We start from the raw sequence: 15,721 nt of genomic DNA, 5'->3' as shown, positions 1-15,721 counted from the left end.
TGTGTGGGAGTGAGAGCTGCCCTGTGTGGGAGTGAGAGCTGCTTTGTGTGGGAGTGAGAGCTGCCCTGTGTGGGAGTGAGAGCTGTTGTGCCCTGTGTCGGAGTGAGAGCTACTGTGCCCTGTGCGGGAGTGAGAGCTGCTGTGCCCTGTGTGGGAGTGAGAGCTGCCCTGTGTGGGAGTGAGAGCTGCCCTGTGTGGGAGTGAAAGCTGCCCTGTGTGGGAGTGAGAGCTACTCTGTGCCCTGTGTGGGAGTGAGAGCCGCCCTGTGTGGGAGTGAGAGCTACTCTGTGAGGGAGTGAGAGCTGCTCTGTGTGGCAAGCTGCTCTGGGCCCTCTGTGGGAGTGAGAGCTGCTCTGGACCCTGTGTGGCAGTGAGAGCTGCTCTGGGCCCTGTGTGGGAGTGAGAACTGCTCTGGGAGGGGCAGTTGTTGAGGCTGAATTGTGCTTACAGCCAGCCTTAACGGGACAACAGAGGAAAATGTTTTCTTAGGGCAAATAGAAAACTCCTTGCAAATAATGAATTGTGACGTTTTGCTTTTGTGAAGTTCGATTTTTTTTCTATCAAAGAATAGACCTCTTCTATGTGTTAGTTGATATTTATACATCAAATATCAGTAAATTACTTTTTTTTTTGAGACGGAGTCTTGCTCTGTCACCCAGGCTGGAACGCAGTGGCGCGATCTCGGCTCACTGCAACTTCCGCTTCCCAGGTTCAAGCGATTCTCTTGCCTCAGCCTCCCGAGTAGCTGGGACTACAGGCGCCTGCCACCACGCCCGGCTAATTTTTTGTAGTTTTAGTAGAGACAGGTTTTCACCATGTTAGCCAGGATGGTCTCAATCTCCTGATGTCGTGATTCCCCCGCCTCGGGCTCCCCAAGTGCTGGGATTACAGGTGTGAGCCACTGTGCCCGGCCTGTAAATTACTTTTCATTATAAAACTGTGGGCTGGGCGCAGTTTTGGGAGGCTGAGGCGGGCAGATCACCTGAAGTCAGGAGTTCAAGACCAGCTTGGCCAACATGGTGAAACCCTGTCTCCACTCAAAATACAAACATGAGCTGGGTATGGTGGTGCACGCCTGTAATCCCAGCTACTCAGGAGGCTGAGGAGGGAGAATCACTTGAACCCAGGAGACAGAGGTTGCAGTGAGCTGAGATCGTACCATTGCATTCCAGCCTGGGCGACAAGAGTGAAACTCTGTCTCAAACAAACAAACAAACAAACAGTGGTGGTTTTAGCTGAGAAAGCAAAGGGTTATACTACTGTTTTGAAGTTCCATCTTTTCCTTTCTGACTATGCAAGACAAAGGAAGCCCTCAGCAGGGACATGTGTCTCCCCAGTGCTGCAGATGTGCTCCTCCAGAGCCATGAGCAGAGCCAGACTCAAACTATGTGCTTCAATCCAACAAGAACCTCCCTCCAAGAAAGGAACAGATGACGTGTGATAATGGCACTGTGGTTATGGAAGGATGCCACGTTTTGAGGAGATTTACACTAAAGTATGTACTGGTGAAATGATATGCTATCTGGGATTCGCTTTAAATACAGCAAAGAAGAAAAAAAGAAAGGGATAAAAAAGCAAATGTAAAATATGTAGATTCCTTATTTTCATATGCTACTGAAATTTTCATAATCAAATTAAAAAATTATATACTTAAAATCCCTACAGAATCACTTATTTTTTTATTTTTACAGATGGGGTTTCACTATGTTGCCCAGGCTGAAGTGCAGTAGCTATTCACAGGTGCAATCCCATTCCTGATCAGCACGGGAGTTTTAACCTGCTTTAATGGGAGTTTCTGACTTGAGCCGGCTCACCCCCCATTAGACAATCTGGTGGTCCCCTGCACCCAGGAAGTAAACTGTATTGTAGACACCTGAATGACATAGCAAACCACAGCCCAGAACTCCTCAGCTCAAGGGATCCTCCCACCTTAGTCTCCTGAGTAGCAGGAACTACAGGGACATGCCACTGTGCCTTGCCAGAATCATTTATTACTTGGATACTTTGGGGAGTTAGGGAATCTCCTTGAGTTCTAAATTGGTACTTCAGTCATGACTTTATCTTTTAAAAGTGAATGAATTTTCTTTTCAACTGACCAATGTTTTAACGTTTACCTGCATATGAGTATCTATAACAGTTCATTTTTCATCCCTTAATATCTCTGGAAAGATATCTGCATACTAATTATTTTTAAATATTATTTTTATTTTATTTGAGACAGGGTCTCGCTCTGTTCTCCAGGCTGGAGTGCAGTGAGCAATCACAGCTCACTGCAGCCTCGACCTTCCAGGCTCAAGCAATCCTCCCACCTCAGCCTCCTGAGTAGCTAGGACCACTGGACTGTGCCACTGCACCTGGCTAGTTTTTAATTTTCTGTAGAGATGGGGTCTTGCTACATTACCCTGGTTGGTCTTGAACGCTTGGCCTCAAGCAATTCTCCTGCTCTGGCCTCCCAAAGTGCTAAGATTACAGGCATGATTTTAGGCCTTAGGACCTAAAATTTATTTTTAAACCATTTGAACTAAATGAATTTAAAATTCTGTACTAAAATATTTTTTTTTTTTTTTTTTTTTTCTCGTTGAGACGGAGTCCCTTGCTCTGCCACCCCAGCTGCTGGAGTGCAGTGGCCGGATCTCAGCCTCACCTGGCAGCTCCGCCCTCCCGGGTTTACCCCATTCCTCCTCGCCTCGCCCTCCGGCCCAGTAGCTGACGCACGAGCGCCCGCCCTCAGTCGCCCCGGGCGTTCAGTTCTTTTTTTTTGCGTATCTTTTCAAGCTAGAAGGACCACGGGTTCTCAACCCCGTATGAGCCAGGATCGGGTTCCGATGCCTCCTGACGTCGTGAATCCGCGCCGTCTCGGCCCTCCTCCCAAAGTGCTGGGATTACAGGCATGAGCCATCGTGCCTGGCCTAAAATATTCTTTTAAATAATCCTATTACACTAATTACTCAGGTCCTGATTCCACTCCACTCCAAATAGCAAATAAAGGTCATTATTTCTTGCAAAACATGTACATGAAAAAGCTTTCATCTCACAAATGTCCCAGAGGTGCACAGGCATTCCATGACTGTTACTGCTTCTGTCCCCAGATGACCTGACAGTGCCTAGCTGCCATGAAGACCCAGTGGCCTCAGGGACATGATCACACTAGCACACAACAGATCGCACAGGGTGCAAAACCTCCTTAGCAGATGAGAAGGGATTTGGGACCTACCTTTTGCATCCCAAAGCAAAAAGGATAAACCTTCCCTCTTTGTAGGTTTAAAAAACACAAAACTAAATACAACCAGCACTGAGGCTAGAGAAGAAAATGCCACCTACTAGTACCGCATGTGCCAAGACCTGAAAAGCTAAAAGCTTTATCATGGTGACTATTTAATACTTATCAGCCCGAACTCTTTCTACTTTATTTGAAATCATGCTTTAAGAGCATCTAAGAAACTAGCTGGGCGCCGTGGCGGGCGCCTGTAGTCCCAGCTACTCGGGAGGCTGAGGCAGGAGAATGGCGTAAACCCGGGAGGCGGAGCTTGCAGTGAGCTGAGATCCGGCCACTGCACTCCAGCCTGGGAGACAGAGCGAGACTCCATCTCAAAAAAAAAAAAAAAAAAGTGTCTAAGAAAATACCAGATTTAAGACTCTCTCCTTTTAAAAAGTTTTAGTATTTATAAAGAAATATTACTTCTACTCCCAGAAAACTAAAACCTGGATATTGCTAGCAAAAACATGTACTAGGTGAAGAATTCTAATTTCAAAAACAACTACCTTCTAAGCAAGGGCAATTTCTATAGAATATTCTTTAAATAGGGAGATTCCTGTAGGTGGGTAGTTAAAATATAATCATGTTTTCAAAAATTCACTTTACCTACATTCTTTCATCCACTATATAAAGTGAGGTATATCTGTACCTGTATTTCAGGAGAACCATTAACTTCCCTTCAAGTGACACATTCTGGTCAAGTTATGTGAAACCTTAAATACTTTCAGTTAAGCTGGTTTGAGCACAATCATCTATAAACTTTAAGTAAAAATAAATAGTCCCAGAGAGAAACACAGGAAGTAGAATCAACAGGACCTGGTGACTAAATGAAGGTTGGAGGTACAGAAAAGAGAGTCCAGGCCAGGCATGGTGGCTCACACCTGTAGTCCCAACACTTTAGGAGGCTGAGGCGGGCGGATCACTTGAGGTCAGGAATTCGAGACCAGCCTAGCCAACATGGTGAAATCTCGTCTTTACTAAAAATACAAAAATGAGCCAGGCATGGTGGCACATGCCTGTGCAGTCCCAGCTACTTGGGAGGGTGAGGCACGATAATCACTTGAACCCGGGAGGCAGAGGTTGCAGTGAGCTGAGATCGTGCCACTGGGCAACAGAGCGAGACTCCATCTCAAAAAAAAAAAAAAAAAAAAAGAAAAGAAAAGAAAAGAAAAGTCCCAGTTTAGGGCATAAATGATTCCCAGTTTAGGACACAAACGATGAGCAATTCCCAGTCTAGGGCATACAAGATGAGCAAGAGAGGAGTGCAGCTGAGGGGCCAGAGGGAGGAGAGAGGGGTGGAGAGGATGCTAAGTTCAGACCACAGTGGACTAGAGCAATGTCTACATCTACCCGGAGTTGCTCTGCAGGCATGGTGGTGGTGGTGACAGTGATGGTATCGCAGTGTGAAGGACAAGAGCGATGAGTGCGGGACAGGTGTGGGGAGCCGGCAGCGGACAGACGGGAGCTGATGCATCTGTGGCAGTAGAAGAAATCACCCAAAGGATAGGAAAAAGGGAAGAGGCCTGAGGTTGGAACCTCAGAAGGGGGAACGAGTTGGAAAGGCATGCCATGTAAGAGCCAGGGAAGAAGATGACAGGGATGGGAGGAGGAGGTGAGATCCAGCTGGGAGAGGCATTGCTAGAAAGGACGTGCCTGGATATGTTGACAGGGTCTAGAAGATGCCAACCAAGGTAGCCAAGCAGAGGACGGAAGCACCAGGCTGCCAAGGAGATCGCATCTGAGGCCAAGAGCCCAGAGAGAAGCATGCTCTGTGGCTCCTGGGGTAAGAAACAGGAACCAGTGACTGGGGAGGGAAGCTGCAAATGCCCGGAAGATACACAAAGGATACACATCTTTGCTTGACGCAGGACGGGAGCTACCCTGACTGTGGGGGGAAATGGGTGTCACTAACTTCCATAAGCTGTAACGCCCTGGAATTGTCTTAAGATGATTTTTAAAATGGTTCATGCACCCAAATTATTTATGTGCCTCACTGCAGGAGCTCTGTGGAGATGGGGTGTTAGAGATGACACAGGGACAAAGCCACAGTCTGGGAAGAGTTCTTGGCAGAACCCGTTGTCTCCCACAGCAGAGAAATGCCTGGGGGCTACTTCCTGGAGATCCCCCAGGAAGGGCAGGAACAAGGAGAGGGTTTTCTTCCCATGCCATTTTATGTATGTGGTAACTTTCATTCAGAAGTTACCACAAAATTCTTCCACATTCAAACTGGAGTCTCAAATTGAAGTATGGGGATCTTCTTTTGACCTATCCTCAGTGGCCTCAGTCACATCAGCTAGTCACCGCCCTAGGAGGACCACACTCAGCCTGGAAATGCTGAGTGGCATATTGGCAAGTCTACCTTTTTCATGGAAACACAGCTCAGGTTCTCACCGCATTCTCTAGTTGAAAGGCTTTGCAAGTGAATTGTCAGTTAGCTAAGATCCAAAACATGCTGGAAGAATATTTCAAAATGTCAACGTCTCAAATAACTTTCACATATCAAGGGGCAAGGTATTCTCCTAAACCCAAGGAGAACACAGAGGCAATGAAACATTCTCTGTGGCACACTCTGCTGTGATGCTTGGTGTTTCCAGAACTGCAAAAGCTTCACTGTTGCAGCATTACTCTGGATCAACTTAGGACCCAGATATTCTTCCCAGTCATACTTACATTTATTTGACATTTTCTCTTTGTGTCATTCTGGTTTGCTCCCAAGCCCTATAAAACCCGTTCTATTTATAAATATATCCCAAGTTTCTAAAGCTGAGTTTATATCACTATTTCTTCTGTAACTTTTCTGTTCTCCAAAATATTTTCTATCAGTCTATTACGAAATGAATTGCATGCTCCAAAACTCATATGCTGAATTTTGTTGAACAAATGTATTGAACCCCCAATGTGACTATTTTTGGAGATGGAGCCTGTAAAGAGGTAATTACAGTTAAATGGGGTAGTATGGGTGGGACCCTAATCCAATAGGACTGGTGTCCTTACAGGAAGAGGAAGAGACACTGGAAATGTGGGTGCACAGAGAAAAGTCCATGTGAGAACACAATAAGAAGGCAGGTGTCTGTAAGCCAAGAAGACAGAACTCAGGAGAAATCAGACCTGCCAACAGCTTGATCTTGGACTTCCAGCCTCCAGAACTGTGAGAAATACATTTCTGTTGTTGAAACTGCCCAGTCTGTGATATTGTGTCATGGCAGCCCAAGCAAACTAATATAGAGTCCTTACCCACTAAATAGATTCCAAGTAGGATTACATTCCCTTCTTGCAATTTAATGGAAGACAAATTTTAGCCTGAAGTAAAACACATCCTTTGAACAAATTAGCTGTTTAAGTGTAGATGACATTAACAACATACTGTGAAAATAACTTCTTTTGAGACAAAGTTTCCCTCTTGTTGCCCAGGCTGGAGTGCAGTGGCACCATCTCAGCTCACTGCAATGCCTCCCAGGTTCAAGTAATTCTCCGCCTCAGACTCCAGAGTAGCTGGGGCTACAGGCGCGTGCCACCACACCTGGCTAATTTTTTTGTATTTTTAGTAGAGACGGGGATTCACCGTGTTAGCCAGGATGATCTCGATCTCCTGACCTCATGATCCACACTCCTCGGCCTCCCAAAGTGTTGGGATTACAGGCGTGAGCCACTGTGCCTGGCAACTTTTGTTTTTACAAAGGTTCCATCAAACTCAGCAACCCTCAGACTGGAATGAGAGTTTTAGTGTGGTTCAGAGTAAAGAATATGTTACCTTTAAAGTATTCTTACCAAAACTGTTTACTCCTACTCTAATCTAGACTCAACTTCCAGTTTATAGGAAATACAAGGGCTGGAAGGAAATGATACTATGAGTAACCACAATCAGACAAATCTAGAGTGTGGGGACAGCCTATAAGGTAGCCACACTGACTTCATGAAAAAGTCAATTTAAAAAAAAGGAAACTGTTCTAGACTAAAAGACTGAAGAGACAGAACAACCAACTGCTGTACGTGAATTAAACTGGATCCTGGTTCCAAAAAACCAAAAAAGACTATGAAACACATTCCTGTAACAATTCAGGAAATACGAAGATAGCCTAGATACCAGATAATGTCATTGCTAATTTCTTAGGGGTGCCTGTGCAGGTGAAAGGCTTTATTCTCAGGAAGCACATATATAAAGTGCAAATATGGCAATTTGTCTCAGGGAGGTTTTTCTCAACTTTTCTGTACATTTGAACACATTCGTAACAGAAAGTTGGCAACACAGTGCACAATACAGGCGCACACCACCACGCCCAGCTAATTTTTGTATTTTTAGTAGAGACGGGGTTTCGCCAATTTGGTCAGGCTGGTCTCGAACTCCTAACCTCAGGTGATCCACCCGCCTTGGCCTCCCAAAGTGCTGGAATTAGAGGAGTGAGCCACTGCGCCCAGCCATGTACGGTTTATATTTTTTAAAGTTGACAGGAAGTAGCCTAAAATTCCACTATAATCCAAAATAGCTCAAGATGTGAGGAAGAGGTTTACTTCTGGAAGCTGTTTTAACTCACATTAAAGGCAGAAAGTTCTCGGGGAAGCACGAAGAGACTGAGTCGGTTTCCTGCTGCTCTACCTTCATGTCCACTGTTCAGAGCCCTCTGAGCTGCAGAGGTGCTGCTTTCCACACCGAACTCCTGACATTATAGCCATTAGGCTGGCGCACAAACTGTGTTTGTACTATTTTTTCACTAATAAAATAAACCGAGCAACAGATATGAATGAGTGGCAGAGACGGGAAGAGGAGTATTCCTGCTCTATGTCCCAGTTCAAACAGGACTGACAAGAGTGCCTGACACACATCTTCTCTGTGGTAAATTCTTCCCAGGGTCCTTATTGCTTCAATGACCTGTAATCCCTTTTTTTTTTTTTTTAATATTTGTTTTTTTAAAGAGATGGGGTCCCGCTATGTTGCCTAGGCTGGTCTCAAGAACTCCTGGGCTCAAGTGAGCCTCCCACCTCAGCCTCCTGACTAGCTGAGACAACAGGCACCCTGCTGCAACCCTTTTATTTAAAGGCAGTGGGGGCACTTTCCTAGAAGAAAATCCCACCTGTTAATAAAAGCAGTCATCAGGACAGAGGCTGGGGCCAAGGGCCCAGTTGCTTGCCACATCAGCTCTTTCCTCACACCAAGGTCTACAGAGTCAAGGCCAGGCACGTCAGCATGGTCTCCATGCTTCCCATGGCCATTGTCCTACCGACTCCTCCAGCCCCAGGAGTCCCCCTTCACATTCCAGAGCAGCAGGAAACCACTCCCTGTGGTACATGCACACTATGGTGTCAATACTCTGGAACTCTGCTCAGGCTGCCTGGAACAACGTACCCCAGATTCAACTTGGGAGTCACAGCCAGCCCTTCCTGGGAAGTCCTCCTCCACACGTTGCCAAGCCATGGCAGCAGTATTCTGTGTAAGGAGAGGTCTGTCTCCTCAACAGGTCCAATTGTACCTCAAAGGCAAGAGCCACATCTCTCTCACTGCTGTATTCCCAGTGGACTCCCTGCCTGTCCTACATGTGCGCAGTGTGCTGGGGACACTGGCTGGTACAACTCATCAGAGGACCCTGAGATGAACCTCACAGATGGCTCATGAGTTCCACCACTCTAGGCGAGGAAAGAATGTGAAGCCAAGACTTCCACTCCTGGCTTTTTAAGGGCTTTCACATCTGTTCCTTCATTTGATCATTACAAAAGCCCTGCGGATTAGGCAGGAAATAATACATAGTCCTTGTCACACAGGAGAAACCGACACAGGAGAGATCAGGTGCCTTAGGCAAGGTCACTTGGGCAAGGTCACTTAATGCAACACACTTCTGAGACTCTGGGGGTAGTAAAAAAAAAATGCAGCTTTACAATAAACGAATCTAAGCATTTCATATAAATACACACAAATACTAGGGATAACTGGAAGTCTTTGGGGGAAAGCAAGGGAAGAAACATGGAGTTGAAAACACCTTTTCATAAATCTCATAATACCAATTTTGAGAAGAGAAAAAATATTTGCCTTTTTACTTGAAAAATGAAACATTAAATATATAGTGACTAGAGGAAAGCAATTCAGTTAAAAAAAAGTGGCTCAAATATGAAAGTTATGGTTCCATATTACACTGCTTGGTTTCTTTAACCAATAATAAACTTAAATCTCTGCTACAAAACATCCTGGCATTATATGTACTCTGCTGTACAAGGAAAACACAAGTTTTATATTTACAAAGGTTTTAACTAGTCAATCCTTATATTTTAAAAATGAATTTCATTTCATTTCATTTCATTTCATTTTTGAGATGGAGTCTTGCTCTGTCGTCTAGGCTGGAGTGCAGTGGCACAATCGCAGCTCACTTCAACCTCTACCTCCTGGTTCAAGCGATTCTCCTGTCTCAGCTTTTGAGTAGTTGGGACTACAGGTGCCCACCACCATGCCTGGCTAATTTTTGTAATTTTTTTTAGCAGAGAAGGGGTTCACCATATTGGTTAGCCTGGTCTCAAACTCCTGACCTTAGGTGATCCACTCGCCTTGGCCTCCCAAAGTGGTGGGATTACAGGCGTGAGCCACCATGCTCGGCCTCCAAAATGAATTATCAATATAGAATTGTATTGTTCGTACATGTTATTTTCTCATGAAAGTCAAACAGGCATATTAAATTTTGAAATTCAATTTTTAAAAAATGAACCAGGGGCTCATTAGCATAAAATAACTGCTTATAATCTTTTGATTCACTTCCCTCCAGCTCTTTTTAGCACATGCATGGGCTTCTTTGTTGTCTTACGATGTAGGAATATACCACACATCCCATGTCCTATCCTGATTGTTTTAGCTTCGTATCAACTTAGTTGATATCTAATATCAACTGCATATTTATGCAGATTTTATTAATAAAAGTGTATGCACATTTTATATAATTAAAATGTTAAATTAATGTTACCATATTGGTGGGAAATGTTGTTTCTCCAATTTATGATTCATTTAAAATTTTTGTTTTAATTTTTACTTGGACAGTTTTCCTTTTTTTTTTTTTTGAGACAGTCTCTCTCAGTCGCCCAGGCTGGAGTACAGTGGCACAATCTCGGCTCACTGCAACATCTGTCTCCCGGGTTCACGCCATTCTCCTGCCTCAGCCTCCTGAGTAGCTGGGACTATAGGCGCCCACCACCACACCCAGCTAATTTGTTTGTATTTTTAGTAGAGACGGGGTTTCACCGTATTAGCCAGGATGGTCTCGATCTCCTGACCTCATGATCCGCCCACCTCGGCCTCCCAAAGTGCTGGGATTACAGGCGTGAGCCACCGCGCCCAGCCTCCATTGTGATTCTTAAAGAGGCTTTTGCACCAGCTCCCCTTCTCCTGCCCCTTTCTTCCCTCCGAGCTCACATGATTTTAACATCACACACCCACCACATTTCAGAGGTGTTACCTGTTGGTCATCAGGAGTCCATATGCCACACGTAATTTGACTTTCCAAGTTGATTTCGGATGACCAGTGTCTTTGTCCACTGACAGAACCAACCAGGACAAACCCATCTCGATAGGAAATAAGTGCTTGAGTTCCATCATGGCTCCACGTGAAATCACTCACCTTGGGGACACACACACAGAAAAGGGTCAATTTGTAATCTGAAGAGGAAAACACTTTTATCAAAGTCTACACATAGTCATTAACTTAGCTTTTTGGCTAAGATGGAGATGGCCTTAAAACATAACATACGTTATTTGAAAGCTTTAAAAAAAATTATTGAGGCCAGCCACAGTGCCTCATGCCTGTAAACCCAGAATGCTGGGAAGCCAAAGTGAGAAGATCATTTGAAGCCAGGAGTTCGAGCCCAGCCTAGACAACATAGCGAGATCCTACCTCTACAAAAAATTTAAGAATTAGTCGGGGTCAGGTGCGGTGCTCATGCCTGTAATCCCAGCACTTTGGGAGGCTGAGGCAGGCAGATCACTTGAGGTCAGGAGTTCGAGACTAGCCTGGCCAACATGGTGAAACCCCGTCTCTACTAAAAATACAAAAATGAGGCAAGCGTGATGGTGCGTGCCTGTAGCCCCAGCTACTCAGGAGGCAGAGGTGAGAGAATCACTTGAACCTGGGAGGCAGAGGCTGCAGTGAGCCAAGAGCGCACCATTGCACTCCAGCCTGGTCAACAGAGTGAGACTCTGTCTCAAAATAATTAGTCGGCAGTGGTGGCACACACCTGTGGTCTTAACTACTCAGGAGGCTGAGGTGGGAGGATTGCTTGAGCCTAGGAGGTTGAGGCGTTAGTGAGCTATCACTGTGCCTCTATACTCCAGCCTGGGTGACAGAGTAAGGTATTGTCTCTAAAGAAATATTTTTAAGAAAAATGACTGAAACTGACTTCAGTGCATACTGTGCATCAACAGCGTTCTATGTGTTTCATGTACATTAATTCATTAAGCCTCAAGTCAACAGCCTATGGAAGGTATTATTGTTCTCATCTACAGAGAAGACTCAGTCAACAGAGGAGGCAAGAGACAGAAACAGGAAAAATCCCAGGAAAAGCTGGCTACAGGGTCCTTCCTTTCAACCACTGTTACACTGCCTCTCACTTATGGTTAGTAATAGATTCTCCATCAGTGTCTGTGGGCCCCTTACCAAAATAGTAAAGCTCTAAGTTTCTGATTATATTCCCCCTCAGTCTTGCTAACAATACCCCCTCAATCAGAATGAAGGAAAAAAAAAAATCTAACTGAAAAACATTACTTATACTTGGGTGTTAAGTTTATCAAATGCATTTATTACATCTATTCAAATGATCACATTTTTCCCTCTATTAATCTACTGTGGTAATTTGTTTGTATGGATTTTTACACATCATCCTATGCTTGCATACCTACCAGAGTCCAATTTAGAGGTAAAGTATTGTCTTTTGTATGCACAGCTGAAACTGATTTGCTAGTGTCTTTAGATTTTCTGCATCTGCATTCATGAATGTAGTAGACCTGTGATTTTGTTTTGGTAATGTACATCTCTGGATTTAGCAGGGTTATGTTACCTCTCTCAGGATGGGCTGAAGTAGTCTCTCTTTTTCCAATGCCTGGGAGAATTTGTATAAACTGAGATGATTTGTTGCTTCAAAGTTTAGTAGACAAGCCTGCCAAATCATCTGGCTATGTATTTTTGTAATGGGGAGATTATTAACCACTTCTTCAATTTAATAGTTCTAGTACTAAACTTTCACGTTTTCTTTTGAGACAGAGTTTTGCTCTGTTGCCAGTCTGGAATGCAGTGACACAATCTTGGCTCAGTGCAACCTCCACCTCCCGGGTCCAAGCGATTCTCTTGCCTCAGTCTTCTGAGTAGCTGGGATTACAGGCACGCACCACCACATCCAGCTAATTTTTGTATTTTTAGTAGAGATGGGGTTTTGCCATGTTGGCCAGGCTGGTCTCCAACTCCTGACCTCAAGTGATCTGTCTGCCTCGGCCTCCCAAAGTGCTGGAATTACAGGTGTGAAGCACTGCACCCAGTCTAAACTTTCAACCTTTTTACTTCTTGAGTCAGTTCTGATATTTTAGGGCTGGGCGCGGTGGTTCATGCCTGTAATTCCAGCACTTTGACAGGTCGAGGCAGCCGGACCACAAGGTCAAGAGATCAAGACCATCTGGCCAACATGGTGAAACCCCGTCTCTACTAAAAATACAAAAATTAGCTGGGCGTGGTGGTGCGCACCTGCAGTAGCTACTCGGGAGGCTGAGGCAGGAGAATTGCTGGAACCCAGGAGGTGGAGGTTGCAGTGAGCCAAGATGGTGCCACTGCACTCCAGCCTAGCAACAGAGAGAGACTCTATCTTAAAAAAAAAAAAAAGTTCTGATAATTTTGAAAAGGAATTTGTCCATTTCACGTAAGTTTTCAAAACAGTTGGCAAGTAGTTGTTAATATTTTCCTTTTAAAAATAACTTTATTAAGGTATAATTTACATGCAGTAAAGTCCCCCTTCGCCCCAGGAGTCAATCCCCAACCCTAGTCCTAGGCAAACAGTGATCTGATTTCTGTAACTGTTGTTCATTCTAGAATTTTACACGAATGAGACCTTCTGTGTCTAAATACTTTTACTCAGCATAAAGATGTTGAGAGTCATCTGAATTATGTGTGTCAGTAGTTCATTCCTTTTTATACATATTATTCCACTGTACGAATATACCACAATTTGTCTATCCAAATTGCTATTCAGCAAAGTCTCAGGATACAAAATCAACACACAAAAATCACTAGCATTCCTACACACCACCAAGAGCCAAACCAGGAACAAACTCTTATTCGCAATTGCCACAAAAAGAATAAAACGCCTAGGAATACAGCTAACCAGCAAGGTGAAGGATCTCTACAAGGAGAACTACAAAACACTGCTCAAAGAAATCAGAGATAGGCCGGGCGCAGTGGCTCACGCCTATAATCCCAGCACTTTGGGAGGCCGAGGCGGGTGGATCACCTGAGGTCGGGAGTTCGAGACCAGCCTGACCAACATGGAGAAACCCCGTTTCTACTAAAAATACAAAATTAGCTGGGCTTGGTGGCACATGCTACTAGGGAGGCTGAGGCAGGAGAATTGCTTGAACCTGGGAGGCGGAGGTTGCGGTGAGTCGAGATCGTGCCATTGCACTCCAGCCTGGGCAACAAGAGTGAAACTCTAACTCAAAAAAAAAAAAAAAAAAAAAAAAAAAAAAAAAAAAAAAAAAAAAAAAAAGAAAGAAATCAGAGATGACACAAACAAATGGAAACATACTCCATGCTCATGGATAGGAAGAATCAATATCACTAAAAGGGCCATACCACCCAAAACGGTTTACAGATTTAATGCTATTTCTATCAAACTACCAAAGACATTCTTCACAGAACATTTTAAAATTCATATGGAACCAAAAAAGAGCCCAAAGAGTCAAGGCAGTCCTAAACAAAAAGAATAAAGCTGGAGGCATCATGCTACCTGACTTCAAACTATACTACAGGGATACAGTAACCAAAACAGCATGGTACTGGTACAAAAACAGACACACAGACCAATGGAACAGAACAGAGAATCCAGAAATAAGGCTGCACATTTACAACCATCTGATCTTTGACAAAGGTGACAAAAACAAACAATGGGGAAAGGACTCCCTATTCAATAAATGGTGCTGGGATAACTGGGTAGCCATATGCAGAATTTTGAAACTGGACCCCTTTCTTATACAATATATAAAAATCAACTCAAGATTAAAGACTTAACTATAAAAACCCTGGAAGAAAATCTAGGCAATACCATTCTGGACATAGGAACGGGCAAAGATTTCATGATGAAGATACCAAAAGCAATCGCAACAAAAGCAAAAATTGACAAATAAGATCTAGTTGAACTAAAGAGCTTCAGAACAGCAAAAGAAACTATCGGGCCGGGCGTGGTGGCTCAAGCCTGTAATCCCAGCACTTTGGGAGGCCGAGACGGGCGGATCACGAGGTCAGGAGATCGAGACCATCCTGGCTAACACAGTGAAACCCCGTCTCTACTAAAAAATACAAAACTAGCCGGGCGAGGTGCTGGGCGCCTGCAGTCCCAGCTACTCGGGAGGCTGAGGCAGGAGAATGGCGTAAACCCGGGAGGCGGAGCTTGCAGTGAGCTGAGATCCGGCCACTGCACTCCAGCCTGGGCGACAGAGCGAGACTCCGTCTCAAAAAAAAAAAAAAAAAAAAAAAAAACTATCAATAAAGTAAAAAGATAACCTACAGAATGGGAGAAAAATTTCACAAAGTATGCATCTGACAAAGGTCTAATATAAAGTATCTATAAGGATAAACAAATTTACAAAAAACAACTCCATTAAAAAGTAGGCAAAAAATATGAACTGACAATTTTCAAAAGAAGACATACATGCAGTCAACAAGCATATTTAAAAAGGCTCAACATCACTGATTAGAGAAATGCAATCAAAACCACAATGAGATATCATCTCACATCAGTTGGAATGGCTATGATTAAAAAGTCAAAAAATAGGGCAAGGTGGTTCACGCCTGTAAATCCTAGCATTTTGGGAGGCCGAGGCAAGCAGATCATAAGGTTAAGAGATTGAGACCATCCTGGCCAACATGCTGAAGCCCCATCTCTACTAAAAATACAAAAATTAGCTGGGTGTGGTGGCACGTGCCTGTAGTCCCAGCTACTTGGGAGGCTGAGGCAGGAGAGCCGCTTGAACCTGGGAGGCAGAGGTTATAGTGAGCTGAGACTGTGCCACTGCACTCTAGCCTAGCGACAGAGCAAGGCTCCATCTCGGAAAAAAAAAAAAAGTAATAATAAAATAAAATAAAAACTCAAAGAGTAACAGATGCTGGAGAGGATGCAGAGAAAAAGGAACACTTACACACTATTGGTTACATTGTAAATTAGTTCAGCCATTGTGGAAAACAGTGTAGTGATTCCTCAAAGACCTAAAAACAGAACTACTATTAAATCCAGCAATCCCAT

General features: G+C 44.2%; 1 protein-coding gene across 1 annotated transcript in view; it reads right to left on the bottom strand.

The window, feature by feature from the left end:
• Nucleotides 1–15,721, bottom strand: part of TULP4 (TUB like protein 4) — a 207,653-nt gene that overhangs the window by 70,757 nt on the left and 121,175 nt on the right. The window contains 1 exon segment of the mRNA XM_017889635.1: nt 10,684–10,845. Coding sequence (XP_017745124.1) covers nt 10,684–10,845 — 162 coding nt within the window.

The sequence above is a fragment of the Rhinopithecus bieti genome, unplaced genomic scaffold (genome assembly GCF_001698545.2).
Source record: "Rhinopithecus bieti isolate Rb0 unplaced genomic scaffold, ASM169854v2 scaffold_18548, whole genome shotgun sequence".
In the NCBI taxonomy this organism is placed as follows: domain Eukaryota; kingdom Metazoa; phylum Chordata; class Mammalia; order Primates; family Cercopithecidae; genus Rhinopithecus; species Rhinopithecus bieti.
Note: the sequence above shows the minus strand (reverse complement) of the source record. Positions and strands in the feature narration are given on the sequence as shown.